At 49.9% G+C, this 20,178-nt stretch overlaps 1 protein-coding gene across 6 annotated transcripts in view; it reads right to left on the minus strand.

Annotated features, from left to right (window-relative positions):
• The window catches only part of FOXN3 (forkhead box N3), a 362,669-nt gene that overhangs the window by 190,373 nt on the left and 152,118 nt on the right, over positions 1-20,178 (minus strand). For 3 of the 6 annotated variants that reach the window (XM_079769196.1, XM_079769195.1, XM_079769191.1), the window contains exons 1-2: positions 18,913-19,131; positions 14,874-15,430 (exon numbers count right to left, since the gene is read on the minus strand). In XM_079769196.1, coding sequence (XP_079625322.1) covers positions 14,874-15,416 — 543 coding nt within the window. In that variant the 5' untranslated portion in view covers positions 15,417-15,430; positions 18,913-19,131. Of the gene's footprint in view, positions 1-14,873; positions 15,431-18,912; positions 19,132-20,178 lie in introns of those variants that run through there. The other 3 variants (XM_079769192.1, XM_079769193.1, XM_079769194.1) reach the window with 1 other exon arrangement.

Genomic DNA, 20,178 nt, shown 5'->3' on the forward strand with positions numbered 1-20,178 from the left:
ATGTTTTAAAAGTATTAAAAAAACAAAACAAAACCCTGTCACTTTAAGAAAATGATAAAGCCGTGAAATCCACTAATATATTTTTCAATCAGGAGACTATGTTCAGGGATTTTCTCTAAGCTGCTTTTTTTTTTTTTTTAAAGAGGAAATCCCAACCCACACAGCAGACAATTTGCTTTTTCTTCAAACTGACAACACTATCATTTTGTATTGGATACCAGAGAATTCTTATTATTGGATGTGCCTTTATTCTAGGGGGGAAAAGCCTAGCAAAATAATATACACAGTATTACAGAAAATAAAAATGGCACAAGGAAGTTCCAAAGTAACTGAATCCACGCGGATGACCCAAATCTCCGGAAACGCCCTGAAGTCCCCGCCATTCCCAGAGGTGTCCTGAGCGGCACCGCCCCCAGGTTCCCCCAAAGTCCTCGCAGACGGAGAGATGGCCAGCTACAAGGCACAGCCCAGACTTACATTTAGTCCAGTTCCTCGCCAGAATCCCTGCCCTGAGCAGTTTTTGGGACAGGGGGGTCCCTGACGAAAGAAAAGAAGCTCAGAGCTTCAGAACCGGTGAGATGACAGCGTCCCTAGGCAGTATCTCCGGAAAGTTCTCTTTCTGGCTGCTAAGCGTAACAGCAATTCATCCCTCCGCAATCCAGAGGACTGGCGTGCAGGGAGCTGCATTTACTTATTTACGTTTGGCCTCCTGGGGCCAATTAAGGAGGGTGAGGACTCTGGGGGCGAGAATCACCTTGAACCCAGGGAGCAGCCTGGCCGCCCACGGCCAGCCCAGACTGACCTCGGCTTTCGGGGGCGGCCGGCAGTCCTCCTCCGCGAACAGCAGCCCAGCGAAAGGGCACGGCCGCTGCTCAGACATGAAACGCTGTCATAACAGACAAATGGAAGACACTCGACAAAAGTGCCCTCAGATGCTTAGAAAAACCGAGGTCGTACAAACACCGAGTCCCTGGGAACGGAACAGCCGAGGCATTAATAATTCTAAAGGGACCCAGCCAGCCCGTCCGCTTCTGTACCAAGAGCACATGTGACGTGAGCACTCGCAGTTGTGCAGACTGAGTCTCAGGATTTCAGGTTTCCATCAAAAGCTTAAGCACGCGTTATTCCAAACAAGAGTCCCTCCAGGGCCAAGGTTTAGATCAGCTCAGGGTAGAAATGTTGGGCAGGTAGGGCACCTAGTTGTGCCAATTCAAACTGATCTCTAGGCCAGTGGTCGGCAAACTCATTAGTCCACAGAGCCAAATATCAACAGTACGATTGAAATTTCTTTGGAGAGCCACATTTTTTAAACTTACACTTCTTCTAACGCCACTTCTTCAAAATAGACTCGCCCAGGCCGTGGTATGTTGTGGAAGAGCCACACTCAAGGGGCCAAAGAGCTGCATGTGGCTCGTGAGCCGCAGTTTGCCGATCAGGGCTCTAGGCGGTAAGAACCACCTGCAGGTTCAATGCATCGAAGACCCTGCTGTGGGTACGAATGGCAAGTGAGTGGGCCGCTGAGACAGAGGCCTGGGGGACGACGCAGCCCCGGATGGTGAAGGACGAGGGAGATGACTGAGACAGGCCCGTAAACACCTCACACTCGAAGCAGGGAGCGTGAGCCAAGAGAGGCAATTCTGTCTGGAAGAGCGCCTTCCAGAAAATACGGTGGGTTTTGAGAAGGTGAGATGAATGTCCTGAGTTTAAAAGAGGATTTTCAAATAAACCTAAGAAGCTAAGCCTTCCTCCTGCTCCATCACCCATACACCTTCTCCTAAGAGAAGCAATGAGAAGAGCCTTTGATAAAATGCCTTCATTTAGAGCAGTGGTTCTCAACCTTTCTAATGCCGCAACCCTTGAATACAGTTCCTCATGTTGTGGTGACCCCCAGCCATAAAATTATTTTCGTTGCTACTTCATAACTGTAATTTTGCTACTGTTATGAATCGTAATGTAAATATCTGTGTTTTCCGATGGTCTTAGGCTCTACAGCAGCGGTTCTCAACCTGTGGGGCTTGTCCACCATCCCTCAAACCTCTGCCTCCACCTTCCCACAGCGTCCTTCCCGTAAGCGTGTTTGTGTCTCTCCTGTAAGGACACTGACTACGCTGAATCTAAGCGCCCGGTCCTGTATACCTTCATCACAACTTGATCATGTCTACAAAGACCCTATTTCCGAATAAGGCCACATCCACAGGTGCCAAGAGTTGGGACTTCCACATCTTTTTGGGAGGCACAATTCAACCACAGCGCATGCTTAGACAACCCTTAGACCAGATGGTCTCAGGGTTGCCTAAGACCCTCGGCAAGGTTGAGAACCACTGATTTAGAGAAGAGGGGAGGTGAGAGAAAGGAAGAAAAAGAGCATCCTGGGACTTATTACACATCATTTCCAATAAAGAAAAGAAAGTTCGAGTGCATGACAAGTTAGCTACGGTCCCAGAATAATGACCCCCACGGGTTTGTGCCACTGTGCTCCCCGCCTGCAACTGGTGTAGCAAATATACAACCAAAACCCTTAAAAATCTCCCCATTTTGTCATCAAGATCCATGGTCTCATTCACCATCAACAACTGAAGAGGAGCCCGGCCAGTGTGGCTCAGTGGTTGAGCATCAACCTATGAACCAGGAGGTCACAGTTCGATTCCTGGTCAGCGCACATGCCCGGGGCTGTGGATTCGATCGCCAGTAGGGGGCGTGCAAGAGGCAGCCGATCAAGGATTCTCTCTCATCATTGATGTTTCTATCTCCCTCTCCCTCTCCCTTCCTTTCTGAAATCAATAAAAATATATATATTTTTTAGAAAACTGAAGAGGAAAACCAGCCATTTGCCCCCTAACTTGTTCAGGTTTCTCATGGGCTGGAACAGGGGTGTTAGGAGTGGTAAAGGTCTAACCTTGGGAGGCGAGGGTGCAGGATCCTTGTCCATAACCAGCCCCACCCCCGTGCGGCCACAGCGCCTGTCCGGGCTGAGCTCAGGCCCCTGCTCGGCAGAAGGACACAGTCCCCCTGCACATCCCAAGTCCTTTTGGTCGGACTTTATCCTGAAGTCTTTCGTGGAGGCAGAAACTCATTGCTACTCCGTTCTGTTGCTGTAACAGGGTCCTAGGGTTCCGGTAAAAAAAGTGCCAAAAAACGATGGCTTCAAACAATGGACACTGATTCTCTCACAGTTCTGGCTGGAAGTCCAAATTCCAGATGTCCGCAGGGTCGGTTCCCTCTGGAAGTTCTGAAAGAGCAGGAGTTCCACGCCCTCTCCCAGCTCCGTGCCGCCAGGAGTCCTGGAGCTTCTTGGCTTGTCCACCGTCCCTCAAACCTCTGCCTCCACCTGCCCACAGCGTCCTTCCCGTAAGCGTGTTTGTGTCTCTCCTGTAAGGACACTGACTACGCTGAATCTAAGCGCCCGGTCCTGTATACCTTCATCACAACCTGATCATGTCTACAAAGACCCTATTTCCGAATAAGGCCACATCCACAGGTGCCGAGAGTTGGGACTTCCGCATCTTTTTGGGAGACACAATTCAACCTCAGCGCATGCTTAGACAGGCGAACACAGGGCGCCATGAGGAATCCAACACTGACACTGCGTGAATAAACTGCCATCTCTGAACAGATTTATCTGAAAACCTCCCTGGCTGTCTTCTGACTCGCCGAGGGTAACCGATACCTCAAGCAGCCGTGGCCAGGTGACAGGCGTGAACACTCACCTAAGCTGCACACCTCCGCACCGGGGTAAACAGACGGTGCCGAGTGTGCCAACCAAACCGTGTGCACAGAGAAAAAAACAGACCAACTAGGGTTACATGTCATAAAACTCAACCACGGCTAAGAAAATAACCATCTGGCAATAAATCAAGTCTGCACAGACGGCAGGCTTGTCTGGAATGGCGGGGACAGAGGAGCAAAAGTGAAGAGAAAGCCCAGGTGTGGCCTGCCTGTGGGAGGAACCTGGGGAGGAAATATGAGGAAAATTGCACACGCCCTTCATAGCCCCCACTTGGCTGGAAATGTATTAAATGCTTTCTGGTAAAGGGACAACATGGTCCAGAGAAATGTACGGAGAGAAAGAAACCAATAGCCCAAGGTGGACAGGCCTTGCCTAAGCAATCCGGCCAGGTACACGCGTGTGCCAACGGTGCCCGCACGGCCAGCACACACCTAGACTCCCCTTCCCCCAGGGATAGGATACTTACTTAGCGCTGCTGGTCTCTAAACCCGGGGTCCGTGAGCACTGGGAGAGTGCTCAGAAGAGCTGGGTCCCAACTGCTGACTACAGGACACAGGTGAGAACGAGAGACCCAGGGGGCCCCAGGGAGCCCCAAGATCCAATGGAGGCACAGCTAGTGAGTCCCTACCTATCCGACTTCATAGTTTGAGTTTTTTAAAAATATGTTTTCATTGATATTTTTTTCTTTTTTTGTTGTTTTCATTGGTTTTTAAAGAGAGAGGACGGGAGAGGGATAGAGAGATAGAAACATTGATGAGAAAGAAACGTTAATTGATAAGCTGCCTCCTGCCTGCCTCCTACTGAGGATCAAGCCCACAACCCGGGCATGTGCCCTGACTGGGAATCAAACCCATGACCTGTTGGTTCCTGGGTTGCTGCTCAACCACGGAGCCACACCGGCCTGGTTCATAGTTTTAATCACAGCACAGGTCACTCCCAACACAGTCCCGTGGTTCCCCGATGGAAAGGGTCTTCTGTAGAGTTAAGCGTTGAGAGGATGGGTCTTCCTTCCCCGTCCTGCCCAAAGCCTTTTGCGAATCACACATTTATGCACAACACTGCTGTGTAAGCTGCCGCATCCAGTCCTGTGCTCCGGGAAGAAATGCTCTCGGCCCATCGGCTGTCTGATGCTGATCTGGACCTGGACCTGGACCTGGTGGTCATCCTATGTGTCTGACAAAAGCACGGAGTGAGGAGGATAATATCTCCGTGGTCAGGAGTTTGGGGACCGTGAATCTAGGCCAACTCTAGGCTAACTCAGCGTACAGATTAACGACTGAACAAACTCAGTGAATAAACACAATGGGCCCACACAGAAAGTTTACTGAACTGAGTGAAGAAATCTAAGGCTCCGAGAGATCCAGGAACTTGCCCAAGGTCACAGAGCTGGTTGGTGACCAGGTTAGCTCTAGAACCCAGATTCCCTAACATCAACTTCAGCCCACTGCGCACCTCCCCAGCTTTCTCTATTAACCCTCTCTGTGCAACAGATGCCCTGCCAATCAACTCATACAAAACCAGGAGTCAGTCACCTCTCCCCTCCCACAGCACCTTGCATATAGGTATTCTAAGTCATGCTGCATGTGTACTTAAGCCTCTCTCTTCCACTAGGCTGGAATCATCCTTGTTTTCCTGCTGCCTAGCACAAAGTCTGATTATAAGCATGCGATCAACACCTGCTGCGTGAATGAATGAGTTATGTGTAAGTTCCAGGCACTGCACAGGCGTGAAGAGGATGGGGAGAAAAACCTTTAAAACAAGTCAAAGAACCAGAGATAATGAATGTAGACTTAATCAAGACAGATCCTTAAGTAAGGAATCTCACAACGGTCCTCTGACCTGCCTGGTCTCCTTTTATCTTTGCCCCAACTACTCCAGCCAGAGTTCTGTAATCTCTGTCTATCTCCAGTTCCCAGCATAGAGTAATTACATTTTCCCCATGTCAAAGATCTCAATGCAGTGACCCGGGCTGGTACATAGTGGTTAACAGGACCATTACCCAATTCCTTGATCTTGAAAACCAGGACAGCTTGTACTGGATAGCTGGCATCTATGCCGGTCTACAACAGGGGGCTAGAGGTCATAATTTTTGGTGATCACTCAACCCTATGATTACAGGCAATTTGAGGGCAGCTTGCAGGAAGAAGTAGCCACCGAAGAAAAACTTTGCTAGTTTGGGAACCAGCAGCCCCAAATTTATGGATACGAAATGCAAGGAAGATGAAGTCATCACAGAGACTATCAAGAAGGAGGAAAGGGGCTCAGGACAGTCCAGAGTCCTCTGGTACCCTCATCTCTGCCACCTGCGAGAGATGTCCTGCGGGGACACAAAGAGAAACGCTCCGAAGTTCCTTCTCATTTTTATTTTCATCATGAAAAAATGTGGTTGAAAGACCAAAGGCTTTCCAGGAAACATTTCAGGGCAGGCATGTTTCCAGCCCAAGCCCCATCCCAGACGAAGGGACAGTCCTCCGAGCTGTCTTGATCCCGGGGACCCTGCCCCTGGGTGACCAGGGCTGAACATCTAATCCAGAAGTCGGTGTGTCTGTAACTACGACAAATGGTGAGGTCAACGTCGCTGGGCACTGGAGTCATCGCATTGCAGGGGGTGGCACCAACACTCCATCACAGCAGGCCAAGGGCGTGAGGTAGCAGAAATTAGGAGCCACACAGGGGAAGCCAGGCTGCAAAGAGGAGTCTGGACCAGGTTCCCAGAGAAGGGCAGGGATGAGCATCCATGCGGCCGCAGAGGGATGGATGGAGGCAGCAACCCCAATCACCGTGGACCCGCGGCGTGCTTTGCTCCTCACCACTGGTCCCTGGGACTGATTATCATGTGCTTGGGACAAGCACTCTTTTCCTTATGCCCACGTGAGGGGCTTTCTTTTCCTCGCAACCAAATATGTCCTGAAACTAAATAAATTCCACCAGGAGATCCCTCTTGTAATCTATTTCAACTGACAGCAGCTGCTTTTGTCTGATTTATTACCTCTGTAAGCCCTGCCTTCGGGGGAAAGGGAGGGCCTGCGATCTCTTTGAAAGCAGGGCTGATCTTACACAGGCAGGGCCAGCGTGTGCAGCCCTACATCACGGCGCCCTACGTGATGCATCTAAACTAGTTTGGTCAGCTCATCCATTCCCTGAAAGCAGGGAAGCCACCACATCAGCAACTCCGTTGCTAAGGCAACTGCTTACTTTCCATATCAACTGCAAGCTTGTTGCCATGGAGACGCATATACAAGAAAAATTCCTCTCTCCAGCCAGGGACCAGATGGCAGGGAACTCGCAGAAGTCGTGGGTTAGGCAGGGGGCTTTGCTAACCGGGATGTTTCCTGGAGTGCATTTCTCTCATCATATCGGAGATGCTATGCTGCTGGCCCTGAGCACTTTTAGAAGTTACACCCTCATTACCAAAAGCAAAGGTCTGTTCTCTTCTGTTTGCAAAACACTACGGGCAGAACTACAATAACTACAGGTAAGTTATTTTTTCAATGATTCTGAATCTCTTCCTCTAAACATAAACCTCTTTTGTTTTCATTTGCCATGTTAAAATACCCCAAAATGAATTCCCTAGTCAAACACTAGTGGAAATGTAAAAGAACTGAAATAGAAGTTTGATTTCACCTCTTTTCTGATGGAGGCTTAATCCAGAATACTTTTTAGTTTTTACCCACTGAGCACAATGCACCCCAGACTTGTCTATTGAGCTTGAAACTCACATATTAAACTTCCAACTTGAAAGTGCCACTTAAAATGTTCAAAAACCATCTCAAATTTACCATGGTCAAAAGGGAACATTTTCTCTAACCTCCACCCCACTTCCCAATCCACTTTTACCCACATACCTTCATCTGCAAACCCCAATCCTGGTCAAAACCAGTATCATTTCCATCACCTCTAACCTACCACTGAAACAAGCCCCAAAACAGATGTTTTTCCCTTATGTTCCTTTAAACGTCTCATTCTCCTCTCTGTAATTCACTTCCTACAGGTTCTTGGGCATTTCAAGCTATTGCCACCTCAGGGCCTTTGCACTTGCTGTTTCCTCTGACCAAGGTCTTTGCATGGCTTCATCCCTTTCGTCATTAAAGACATAGCCAGTCACCTCCTCTGGGGAACCTCCCCCCACTCCCTAGCCCCACCCCTCTCTAGTACATTACCTTGTTTTACTTTCTTCATTCATGCATCACCACTATCTGATACATATATGAATCTACTGTTGTACATGTGCCTCCTCTCGCCCACCCATGGATAGGGGAACAGGCAGGGAACTGTCACAGGTCAAAACTGCATCCCCAGCCCAGCATTCCGCAAACGTGTGTGGCCAGGATGAACCACTGCTGAAAACGCTTCCAAAACGATTGCAGCTACTTCGTTCTGTATGTGCAGAGTCTAATTTTTACTTTGCAAAACTAAGGCTTCTGCAGGGTCTCTCAGAATCATGGCTATGAACAGAGGTTCTTAGTTTACATAACTGCATCTATGGAAGATTCTGGAAGGAACTCAGCATTCCGTGAAGTATTCCAGGAGCACTGGGTGTGGCTCCGCACCCCAGTCCTGCCACACTGCCTGTGCTCTGGTTCCGGGGGACTCTGGGTGTTCCTCCCCTCCCCGACAGCCATGACTGCAGTCAGCGCGCCCGTGACCTGGCCTCTCCCATCCTTCTAAATACAAAGTACGTACAAGCGTGCTGCTGGCCGACTGTTTTCTGCCTAATGACACGCGTTAAATCACCTGTCGGCCCTGTCCCTAGAGGAGGACCTTCAGTCACACAGCCTTCTGGGAGGCACTTCACAGAGCTCCAATGAATGGAAGGCAACACTGAACTCAACTCGACCCCACCAGGCCCAGAGGGGAGCCCTACACACCAGCAGGAGAAAAGGAAAGAAGGAGGGTAACTGGAGAGCCCCGCCCCCTGAGGACAGCACAGTCACTCTGCCCTATTTACTGGTCTCCTGCTGGTTCACAAGCAAAGGTACTCAAACAAGCGTGCCCGAAGCACTCTCCTCCCCCGCCCCCGCCCAAGACTTCATTCTGTTCCTGGAGCTGTGTAATCTCATACAGCAAACCACCAGGTTCTTATTAAAAGAACAACTTTACACCACTCTCTATCTTCAACCATATATTTCCTTGCTTTTCTTCTTATCATACTTGGCACAGAATACATCATCACCTCTATCAAGCTATTGCTTTTGAAGATTTTTAAATGCAATTTAACCAAAATATCTTGAGGCAAAACCTTAACTGAAATGTTTTTAAAAAAAATGGGTCTGCTTTAGTTAAGTTACTAGAGCAATTTAAAGTTCTCCCCTTCCTATCTTAGTTCCTCCACCAACTCCGCATACTCATTATTTACATAACATCCCAGGCCACATCTCTCTCACCTTCCCTGTTCTCTGATTCTGTTCCAGCACATCCCTTGGGTCCAGCAACATCCATCTCTGAAGTACCTAAACCTCTGTGGCAGAAAAGCCCATGCATGCTCAGTAACAGAACCAACATTGTATCTGGGATTGCTATGGGCCCAGTTAGAAGACTACCTTTCCCAGACTTCCTTGAAGCTAAGAGGAGTCATGTGACCAAACTCTAGCCCAAGAGATAAGCGCAGAGTGTGGGGTTTCTGGAAAAACTCCTTACAACTGCAAGAAATAAAAATAAAATAAAACCTTTTTTGTGTGTATGTGTGTGTGTCTTTTCCTGCGTTCTCTTTCTTGCTTCCTTTAATGGGAACAAACTGGCTGATGCCATCTTGGACCGTGAGAAGGCCTGAGAATGGAAACCAGCAGGGAATGAAGAACAGCTGGGCAGAATGACAGATGGAACATGGTGGGTCTCTGTCGACCAAGACCTCCTTTATGTGCCAGAGCGATGCACTTGTATGTTTAACTCACTATTATGTAGATTTTTCTACAACAGTCAAATTTCATCCTGACTAGTCCATTCCTGATCTTGAGCTCATTCCCACAGCAGAAGAAATCTTTGTTAACAATTTACTCATGTGCTCCCCCAAAAGGAATATTCAAAACCTGCTCCTTGCTGTCTTTCATCTCAGCTGCAAATGGCCCTCTTTGGGGAAGGGAAGCTTCCCTGACTAACCTCAAATGACACCCATCACTTACTGATCTGCTTCCTGTACGTGTGGTGGTTTATGCTTTTTATTTTGTATCATGTCTCCTGTTTCCCTGGAATGTAAGCTCCTAAAAGGCAAGAACCAGATCTCACTTTTTATTTGAACCTTGGACATCACCAAATTATTCTACTGAATAATACGCAGAGGGTGCTCGAAGTCCCCAAAACTGGAAGTAATGAGATCCTGAAGGCCTACTAATATGGAGGCATTCCACAGGAACAACCTAAGTAAACCCCTACAGTCGAGAAACTTGGAGTTGGTGTGGAAACAAATGTAGGCAAGGGGTCAATCGTTACAGGGACAGTGAGATGTACTCATTGGGAGGCAGCAAGTAAGTTAAAAATGACAAGGGTGGGAATAAGAATAAAACACTTTAAGGGTGCCTGAAACCAAAATCTGTAAAAACAAAAGGCCTGCCTGCCTGCCTAAAAAGCACAGTATCATCAAAACAAATACTACATTAGGCTTTCAAATATACATATCTTCTGTGTCAAGTACAAAAAAAAAAAATGTCCATTGGGAAGGCCGTGGAATTTTCTGTAAAATCTAAAACCTGCCATCACCTTGCCAAAGTTTAAGAAGAACATTAAGATGACCAAGGGCTCCGCGAGAGAGTATAGAATAATCCAAAGAACCCGTCACTATTTGTGAAAGAGGCAAAACTCATGACTTTCAAATAGGAGGTCAGTGTGCCAACTTCCTATGTTATTTACTGCAGAGAATTATCCTGCAGCTAAAGTGATTTCAAAGGGAAATCCCAAAGCCTCTTCAGCTCACCAGAGGGGGTGCTGAGAACAGTTTCTTGCTGGTCAGATATGCAGGCAGTACATCAACGAAGAAGCATCTCATACTCACCCAGGTACCACAAAGCCCGGCCCAAGAGAATGCAGCATTTTCTGAACCGTTAATGTGGGGAGAGACTGGATAGATACATCAATGAGGACCTTGGACCCAGAAGAACCAGCTCATGGAAGAAACAGGATCATCACTTGCCCCAGAGACCACTCTTACACACCTCATCCCGTTTTTGCATGTCCCACCATCCAACATTACCCTGAGTTTTAGGAATTTGCTCATCAACACCAGACCGCACAGTCTTTCTCTTTCAAAAGAAAATGTATCTTTATTGATTGCAGGAAGAAAGGGAGATAGAGAAATATCAATGATGAGAGAGAATCACTGATTGGCTGCCTCCTGCATGTCGCACATTGGGGATGGAGCCTGCAACCTGGGGATGTACCCTGACCGGGAATCGAACCATGGTTCAAGCATGTCAAACACAGCTGGCAGATCGTGAGTTTGACATGCCTGTCCTGGTTCATAGGTCAACGCTCAACCATGGAGCCACACTGGCTGGGCAGTTTGCACAGCCTTTCAGAGAGCAATGTGTGTGTATGTTTGTTAAAGTGGCAAGAGGGAAGTTGAGAAAAAGCACAGAGAAAAACACACATACCTGAACCATTTATTATTCAGTTGATAAAATAAATAACTGCCCTTTCCTCTCACTTATAAGTAGTCAGAGGGGGTAGTACTTGCTAATCTTATAGTCCTAACTAAGGTCTTTTTTAAGGAGGTATGAGACTTAACCTCCAACTCTGAAACTCTACCTTGATCGATTCAGGCAAAGGTCCTCAATTCCATGGTTAAAAAATAAAAATAAAACTCTCTTAAGTTCCTTCAAGAGATAAAATCAGAAAAAGGGAGAGACAGAGGTAAAACAGAAGCAAAACCATTTATTCTCCCTGACTTGCTTGTTCATGAGAATATGTTCTTGATGGAATCTCAGCCCTGGAAAGAACCCAAAAGCTTCTAGTTGAGGGATTCTCAAATCTGGCTACAAGTCAGAAACACGCGTGAAAACAGCTTACTGGGACCCCGAGTTTCCCCAACCCACCTCACCCCCACTGAATCGCAATCTCCAGGGAGGGGCTGAGAGACGGCCATGGATTGTAAGAGCCATGGGTGATTCTGATGCAGTCTGGTCCGTTCCTGAGTGCCAAGGTCCCAGCGACACACTTGTCCGGAAGGGTACACGTTCCAACCCTCAGGGACAAGGATCACACGGCATTCTGTGTTCTTGCAGTTATGACAAGTTTAAAACCTTTTAAATTTTTGAAAAAGCGCAATGCCTAAGTCTGTGAATACAACGTGCAAGGCTTCCATGCTCCCCTTTGCCTACCTTATTTCCCCCACCAATATTCGGGTGCACTGAGTCACTGCCACAGTGCTGCAGCCGAACCCCGGTGTGGGAGCTGCCGCCAAGTAAAATCCCTTGGGGAAAAAACAAGTTTACCTGGAGAGACGAAGGAGGATTCACTGGGCAAAGTGTCAAGGGGAATGCCTCCCGCTTTGCTCAGCTCACCAGAGGACAGGATGTCCCTGGCAGGCTAGGCATCCCGGAGTGGCCCCCAGCTGCCCCCAGGGCAACCCCAGAAAAGAGGAGAAAAGGGGAAAGAAAACCCATACTCCTTGTTTTGTTCTCAGAGCACCACAAACCCTGGGAACAAACTCTCAAGGCAAAACTGATGGCATCTGATCAGAAACATGTCAGTGCAGGTCAGCAGTGTGGCTAGGAAGCCAGAACTCAACATTTCATAAGATTCACAATCTTCGGTCCTTCAAGCCATTCCCGTTCAACAGGCGATAGCTGCATTTATTCAGAAGAACGACTGTCACCCCTGGAGGTGCATCGGGGAGAGGGTTCTCCGGGACAGACCGTCCTACACCCGCCTGCCACCCCCGCGGCCGGAGAAGCACCCAGGCAGGCGCTGCACACTCGGGAGCAGCTCCGTGAACACTGCAGTGTGTTCGCTGAATTACCAGCAGGACTGTAAACAGGGAGACCCGGGCACGTGGCAACTTGCACAATCGTTTCTCACCAAACTAAAAGCCCCGTTCCCAACCTAAACAGTGACATGTGGCTTTGGGGGACTGAATACCACTTTCTTCTCCACATTCTACCCTGAAATTGCTTTCTAGGACTTTCCCTTTCTCATCACCGGGACCCACCTACGCGGGAGCTTTTAATACCAGACGTGGCTCTTTACAGGAAAGCAGCGAATTTTCTCTAAGTTCAAAGAATGGTCTTAAAACACTCAACAGAGTGCCCTAGCCGGTTTGGCTCAGTGGATAGAGCGTCGGCCTGCGGACTGAAGGGTCCCAGGTTCGATTCCCGTCAAGGGCATGTGCCCAGGTTGCAGGCTCAATCCCCAGCAGGGGGAGTGCAGAGGCAGCGAAGCCAATCAATGGTTCTCTCTCAATCATTGATGTTTCTCTCTCTCCCTCCCTCTCCCTTCCTCTCTGAAATTAATAAAAAAACAAAAAGCCACTCAACAGAGCCAAGTTTAGAGGTTGGTCTCCAAATGCCCACCCTGAGATGGGGAGGGGAGGAGGAAGAGAAGTGGACACCATGGACACCTGGGGACAACGGCAGCACCCGACAACTTTACAGGTAGTTACAGGTGTGTAAAAATAAGGCCCTGGCGAAGGACGGGCCCAGAACACAGGAATGCTCACACGAGAACACGGCACTGAGGCATCGCCTGCCCCAGGGACCACAGGCACAGCTCCCAGTGTCCGCATCTGCCCCTTCCCAGGCACCGCCCCTCCTCACACCTGCACGCCGCCCACTCCCCGCCTTGAACAAGGAGAAAAATGGCTCCACCACCTCCTCCTCCGTAATCACCACGCCCATGACAAGTGGAATTTTCTCAGGCTCAAGACTCTAATGGAAACAGCAACGTGTTTCTGGAGAGAAAGAAAGCGAAGGCCCCAGCCTTGCCCAGCAGCGGCTGACCCCACACAATAGCGGTCCTGTGCCTGAACCTGAACTTCAAACAGGGGAATGCAGACCATCAGCACTATTCATGAAAAACAAAGCTGGAAAACACAGTTTCATGGTCACTGTGGAGAGAGCGCTTTCTGGCCACTCATTTTAACGGTGGCAGCGTTACCTTCCAGAATGCCAAGGCAGAGCACCGCTTTCTGTTCCAGCTCTCACAGCTGGCCTGCTTTCTCTCGTACCTGCTATATCATTATGAGAAAGGCAAAGCAGATCAGTAAAGCTGTTTCCTTCTCGTGGACCACGAAGCTCAAAAGCTTTAAAATCAAACTTCAACCTTTTTTTAAGCCAGTCTCCAGTGGGAACTTCACCCTGCGCTAGTTTTTCCTATTCCGGGGAGTTCCAAAGTTGCCAAACACTTAGGTAAACACCAGATTTCAAAAGTCACCTGGGCCCTATCCGGTTTGGTTCAGTGGATAGAGCATCAGCCCTTGGACTGAAGGGTCTCGGGTTCAATTCTGGTCAAGGGCACACCTTGATTGCAGGCTCGATCCCCGGCCCCGCGTGTGGGAGGCAGCCAATCGATGTGAGAGACACATAGATGTTTCTCTCCCTCTCCCTCCCTCTCTGTCTCTCCCCCCCCCCCCCCCTCCACTCTCTCTAAAAATATCCTCTGGTGAGAATCAGCTAAACAAAACAAGAAGTCACCTGGGCAATTCATGTCTGTCTTTGTTTGGTGCATAATATGCTCAAGTATGACACCTCCCAATGTCCATTACTGTCCATGTGTTCCAGGGTCCCAGAGAGACTGCCCTTCTCCAAGTTCAAATTCAGAAAGAAAATCGATGCCATTTTTCTCTAGCCCTTTCTGGCAATTGTCCTCAAAAAATATATTCCTACACCTCATGGTTAATGGCTGCCCCTTTGTACTGTAAACCCAAACTGACCCGTCCACATTGAGGGAAAGGCAGGCGGAGTGCACACCACCGTTTTGTGATTATGTTCAGATGCCACAGTGGGAAAACGTCCAGCCAGCACAAACACGAAAAACAGTATTTCATTAACATGCGTAAGGAAGAGGAAGTTTACAACTAAATGAATGAAATCAAAGCACCCATTTATAAATGCCACTTCAGTGTGGGGACTTTACAATCCTTAACAATTTGTTAATGGAGAGAAACTAAAAATTTTAGAAAGAAAAAGGAAACACTCGAGTTCCAGACACGAAGACTTACCTGACTCCTCTCTTTGTCCACCTTCTTAAAACACTTATTCAACGACAAATTATGTCTCACTGAGTTTTTCCACCCAGTAGGTGCATTTGCAAAATACGGGAAATGTTCCAAGATCCAGTTGTAGATATCCTTTACTGGCAGGCGCTTGGTTGGAGAGTCCTCGATGGCCATAAATATGAGGCAGCTAAAGGAGTAGGGGGGCTTGCAGTTGGGGTTCTGCCTGGCATCGTAGGGCATGTCAGAGTGGGCGGGGGACGGGGGCGTGTCATCGTCCAGGTCTTGGACGGGGCTTACGCTCCGGAGCACCGACTCCCCGAAGCTCTTCAGCAAATTCTTGCTCTCGTGCAGCCAGTTCAGGTTGGTCAGCTCCTCATCTTCCATGGCCCCCTCTTCTAATCGGATGTCGGGCAGAGAAAAGTCGAGGTCATCGTCTTCCTGAAGGGCCTTGGAGAGGCCGCTGCCCCGGTAACACTGACTCAGCCCACGGGAGACGCTAATTCCTGAGCTTTCCGGCTTCTTACTGGGAGGCATGACTGGACCCATTTACGTGAAGGCTCCTGGTAAACACAGTCCACAGAGAAGAGTCAGTGAAACCCAAACCGGAAAGACAGCCAAGTCCTCCTAGTGCTTGGTCCCTGTCCCCCACCGCTGCCCCCTCTATGGACCCCCTCCCACACAGGAGCACACCTCATGGCTCCTACCCCAAGGAATGCAAACCCACAATTCTACCACACGGAGATGCACAGGAAGTAAAATCGGTCTATCGTGCATACAGCTCAGTGACTGTCACCCCCTCAACACATCAATACTGGAAATATCTACAGCACCTTTAATGTGCAAGCGCACCATAAAAGAATGGGAAAGTCCATACGCCTTCTCCCTGGATCTACGAACACGCTCACTGGGACCCTGGGAAAACCAGTTATTTCTTGCTGCCTCAGTTCATCTATTACACACGAACATATATACACAAGTAAAAATATTTCAAGCCTCGTGATTAAACTCTACCTAATAAGCTCAATGCACAACCCCTCTCTGTTGCTTTGGGTCATTCTCAAAAAAAGAAAATGTTCAGTTTAAGGCCAGTGTTTTCAGAGTTTCCATACAAAGACCATCCATCACAATGACCCCCGAATTAAAACTGTGGCCACAAGCATCAATTTGATAAGTTTTACCGTATGTTCCGGCGTATAAGACGACTTTTTAACGCAGGAAAATCTTCTATACGCCCAGTCGTCTTATACGCTGGAAAATACAGTACTTGATTCCCCCCCCCTCCAAGTCGTGATCAAACACTTAATTACATTTAACTTTAATTACATCTGAATTCTGTGGATTCGAACTAGAGCAACAAAAGCATTTAATTTTATTGGGACACCACATTCTGAATGAAAAAGCGAGGAGTGCAGACACCACGCAAACAAAGCCATGAACTGAAATGGGGATTGGAGAAAAAAAGTCAGGAGAGCAAAAGGGCAGCTTCAAGGAAGGCAGGCAAATTCAACAAAAGTGGCTCCAGGATTCTCTTCTGCTGCCGCCCCCATTTTTGTCAATGACCTAGAACAGGGAGTAAAATATCTGATGAGAAAAGAAACTGAGGAGGTGGCGAGTCCACAAATAGAATGACCCGGGCAGATACAAAGCTGTCCGACCCCCTGGCACTCTGTGTAAGATATAAAGAACAGTGAAGATAATGAAGAGAGGTCCCCCACTCTCCGTCTGGAGCGCTCAAACAATGTGCTTGGTTTAAGACGCGTGTCTGTTTTATGTTTTCCCCCGCAACAAGTGAGAAGATCAAGCAATCTATCCAGGAAAAAAAAAAAAAAAAGACTACATCAAAAGCAAAGAATATGATTACGGCTGGAAACGTCCACTGACACTACACCGAAAACAACTGCCACTTCAGCTGGGGACGTTCTAGAATGGGATTCTAGAAAGCACTACACAGCCAACCCCAGGTGGCCCAGAACCAACCCCGGCTGCACCCTCCCTCTTCCAAAAGGTGGACACACAGAACCTGCTGACTGAAGGCCTGGGGGGAACTCTCTGTGAGATGACCAATTCCAAAGAAACTTCTACGGGCATCGAAGTCGCATGGAACAGGGCAGTTTGCATACCTCAGGTTCATCCAAGTTAGTATTTCTTTCTGTCATGTACTAACCTGAATAGCACATGACACATTTTAAAGAATAAGCTAGTATCCTGAGGCTTGGGGTTTACAGAGACCAGACTGATAATGCTTTTACCTCCTTTATAAAACAATCAAAACTAGGTTTGTCTCTCTCAAAGTTTCCTCAGATCCCAATAAAAAAAACAACAACGAATTTTTGGATAACTAGGAATATCCACACAGTCGAGGACAAAAGAGAACTACTACCCAACCACTGAAAGTCAACTTTAGCTCTAGACGAAAGTTTTTCGTCTCCTGAGCTTCCAAACAGGAAAATTATATCATGGCTGACAGTAATTTAATTGCATTGTTGCTATGACAACATGCTGCTCTCTTTCTTTTTAGTTTGTCAGTAGCTCCCCAAAGGAACTAACATGCTATTCTCCATGTTTCCTTTTGTTTTAAACAAACATTGCCAGCAATATGGTTTTCTTAGAAAAACGGTTCAGAAAACAGGGTTACAGGGTTCAGTTCCCTTGGATCATTTGCCTGTTTTTGTCTGTCCCCTGTCCATGCCCTCCAACTGTTAAGGCATCCCTATAAACCCGTGTTCTAAAGCAACAGTATCAAGAGCTGCTGATCACTCCAGTTCCATTTTTAAAAAGTTCCCAGAAACCACAGCTGAGTTTTCCATTATTACACTCAAACTACATAATTCGCCAAATCTTTTCCCCCAATTTTAGGAGGGAGGGGGGGAAATCCAGGATCATATGAATCTGCAGTTAGACAAACATCTTGAATCTGCTGCCAAAAAGGTTGCTCCATCATATACTCAAATAGTTATTCACTAGTGACCTCCTTACAACTTCTCAGTTTGCTATTGGTTGCATTCCCGCCCCCCCTCCCACACACACACCCTCTGTTTTTTTTATGACTTGTGTTTCGTTATCTTTTTTGCTTTTCAATGGAGGAAAATGAAGCAGGAAAGTAGTTTCTTGCCCGCTCTCAGAATGTCTCCAAATAACTGACAAAGCCATTACTGGCCCAGCTCTGAACAGATGTTCGAAGTGAACTTTAAAAAGTTGAGAAATCCTCCCCAAGCCTAACAGGGCAGTCGCGAGTTGGGAGGGGGATAACCAAACCCCCCTCCCCTTTCTCCGGCGCGCACGCGCGCACACGCACGCGCTCCACTCGCATCTACTGTACTTGTCAAAAACATTTCAAGGGGATCTGCGGGAGCGGCGATTGGCTGCGTCCTGCGTCAATCAGCGGCGTTGCCAAGCAACGGGGAAACTGCTCTTCTCCCTGCATACAGGGCAATTGGGAGCTCGCATACCTTCACTGCTGGTCAGATGTCATAAACCTTTTATTGGCTGCACCGCTGCGAACCTTAAAAACACATCAATAAAAGCCCGCCGTCCCCCAACTTCTCCAGGACCCAAGGAGGGTTTCAAAGAGGGCCGGGGTGAGGAGGGGTCGGGCCTCGGGGAGTCTCGGGAGACGCTCACTGCCAGTGCCAAGCCTGCACAGTTTGTGGGGGAGGGTATCTTTGTTAGGAGCCTGTTTCTCATCTTGGGGTGTCCTCTGGATCAGTACCCTCTCCCCCCGCCCGGAACGGCGGGGATCCTGTCTGTCCTCCGCGGACAATACCAACTCTGTTCCTTTTAGGCGTCTTTTTGGAAACCGAGGCAGCGGGAAAGAGCCCACACGTCGGGGCAGGAAACTCTTCGGACCCGGCAACTTCCCCGCTCGGGGGCTCCGGTCTCCCCACCCGCCCTGGCTCCCGCCCCGCGCTCTCCCCCAGGAACTGCGGAGTCCCTCGCCGGCCGAGAGCGGCGCGGGCGCCTCCAGGACCGCCTTGAACAAGCGCCTCCGCCCCGAGTCACCCAATCCCGCTTCGGCGCCGGCCCGAGCGCGGAGCTAACTCACCTGGCCGGAGCGGGGCGCGGGGGCGCGGGGGCGCCGCTGCCCTTTAGCGGGAGCCGACAAACTTTCGCGGGCGCCCAGCGGGCATCGCTTGGTGGCCCGGCTAAGGACGCGCGGGCGCGGCGCGGCGAGCCCGGGGCAGCGGGCGGCGGGGGGCGGCCGCGGGTGCGGGCGGCAGGGGCGCGGGGGTCGCGGCGCGGCATGGGACCTGCGGCGTCCAGCCGGCGCGCAGCGCGTCCTCCCGCCGGCCCCGCCGCTCTCCCCGCCCCGTCCCGCCTCCCGCTCGCCTCCGCCGCGGCGCGTCGGGCCGGGGCGCGTCGAGCGGCGAGAAATTGTTTCCACTGCAAACAAAAAAAGGAGACACATGACCAGGCAGGAGGAGGGGAAGCGCGGGGAGGGAGGGGAGCGAAGGGGAGGGACGGAGCAAAGGGGGCGGAGGGAGCGGGAGAGAGGGAAAACGTGGGCCGGGCCGCGGGCGGCTTGGGGCGCAGGGTGCGGACCCGCCGGGACCAGCCCTGCCCGGTCCCCCCGCACCACGATCGGCCCCTCGGCTAGGCGCTCCCAGGTCGCAGCCGGGAACTAGGCCGGGCTGGGCCGCATGGATTCGTCTCCCGCGGCACCGCGGAGCGTGGGTGACCGGCTCGGGGTTCCACGACCCGGGGTAGCCCCGACCGTGGGCGGCGTGGCTGGTGCGGCCAGAGGCGCACGGCCTGTCTCTACCCCGGGCTCAGGCCACGCGGGCGGGCCGGCTTTGCGCCGCTGGCTACGTGTCTCCGGAACGCTACTACCCCATCCGCATACCTTACATGGCTCGAAAGTAAAAATAAAAAGAATTACGATGCGGGCGAGGCTTGCAAGGGGGATAAGAGATTCCACTTCTCCCCAACTAAGGCGTCCTGGCGGGACTCCCAGGGCCTTCCCCAGGGCTCCCCCACCGCCCACCTCGTGCCCCAGGAGAAAAGGCACAAAAGCACCGCAGTCTCAGGCCCAGGTGGCCGGCTCCCCGGGGCGAGTGCAGACGCCTTTCTGCCAAGGGAGGGAGGGTGGCCATTACGGATTACAGCGCAAGAGCCCCATCCTAAAGGCCACGCCAGTAGAGCCTCTCCAGTGGGTTGTGCTCCACGCCCGACCCACTTCTAAACCTCTAGCGCAAAGCTTCCTCTCCTTCATATTTTGAGCTCTCAAGAGCCGGACAAGTCACGGGGCACCCAGCAAATAGCTCAGCAACCACTGCAAGTCTTTAGGTTCCTCCCTAAAGCATGGCCACCC

This window comes from Cnephaeus nilssonii (assembly GCF_951640355.1).
Source record: "Cnephaeus nilssonii genome assembly, chromosome: 4".
Taxonomy (NCBI): Eukaryota; Metazoa; Chordata; class Mammalia; order Chiroptera; family Vespertilionidae; genus Cnephaeus; species Cnephaeus nilssonii.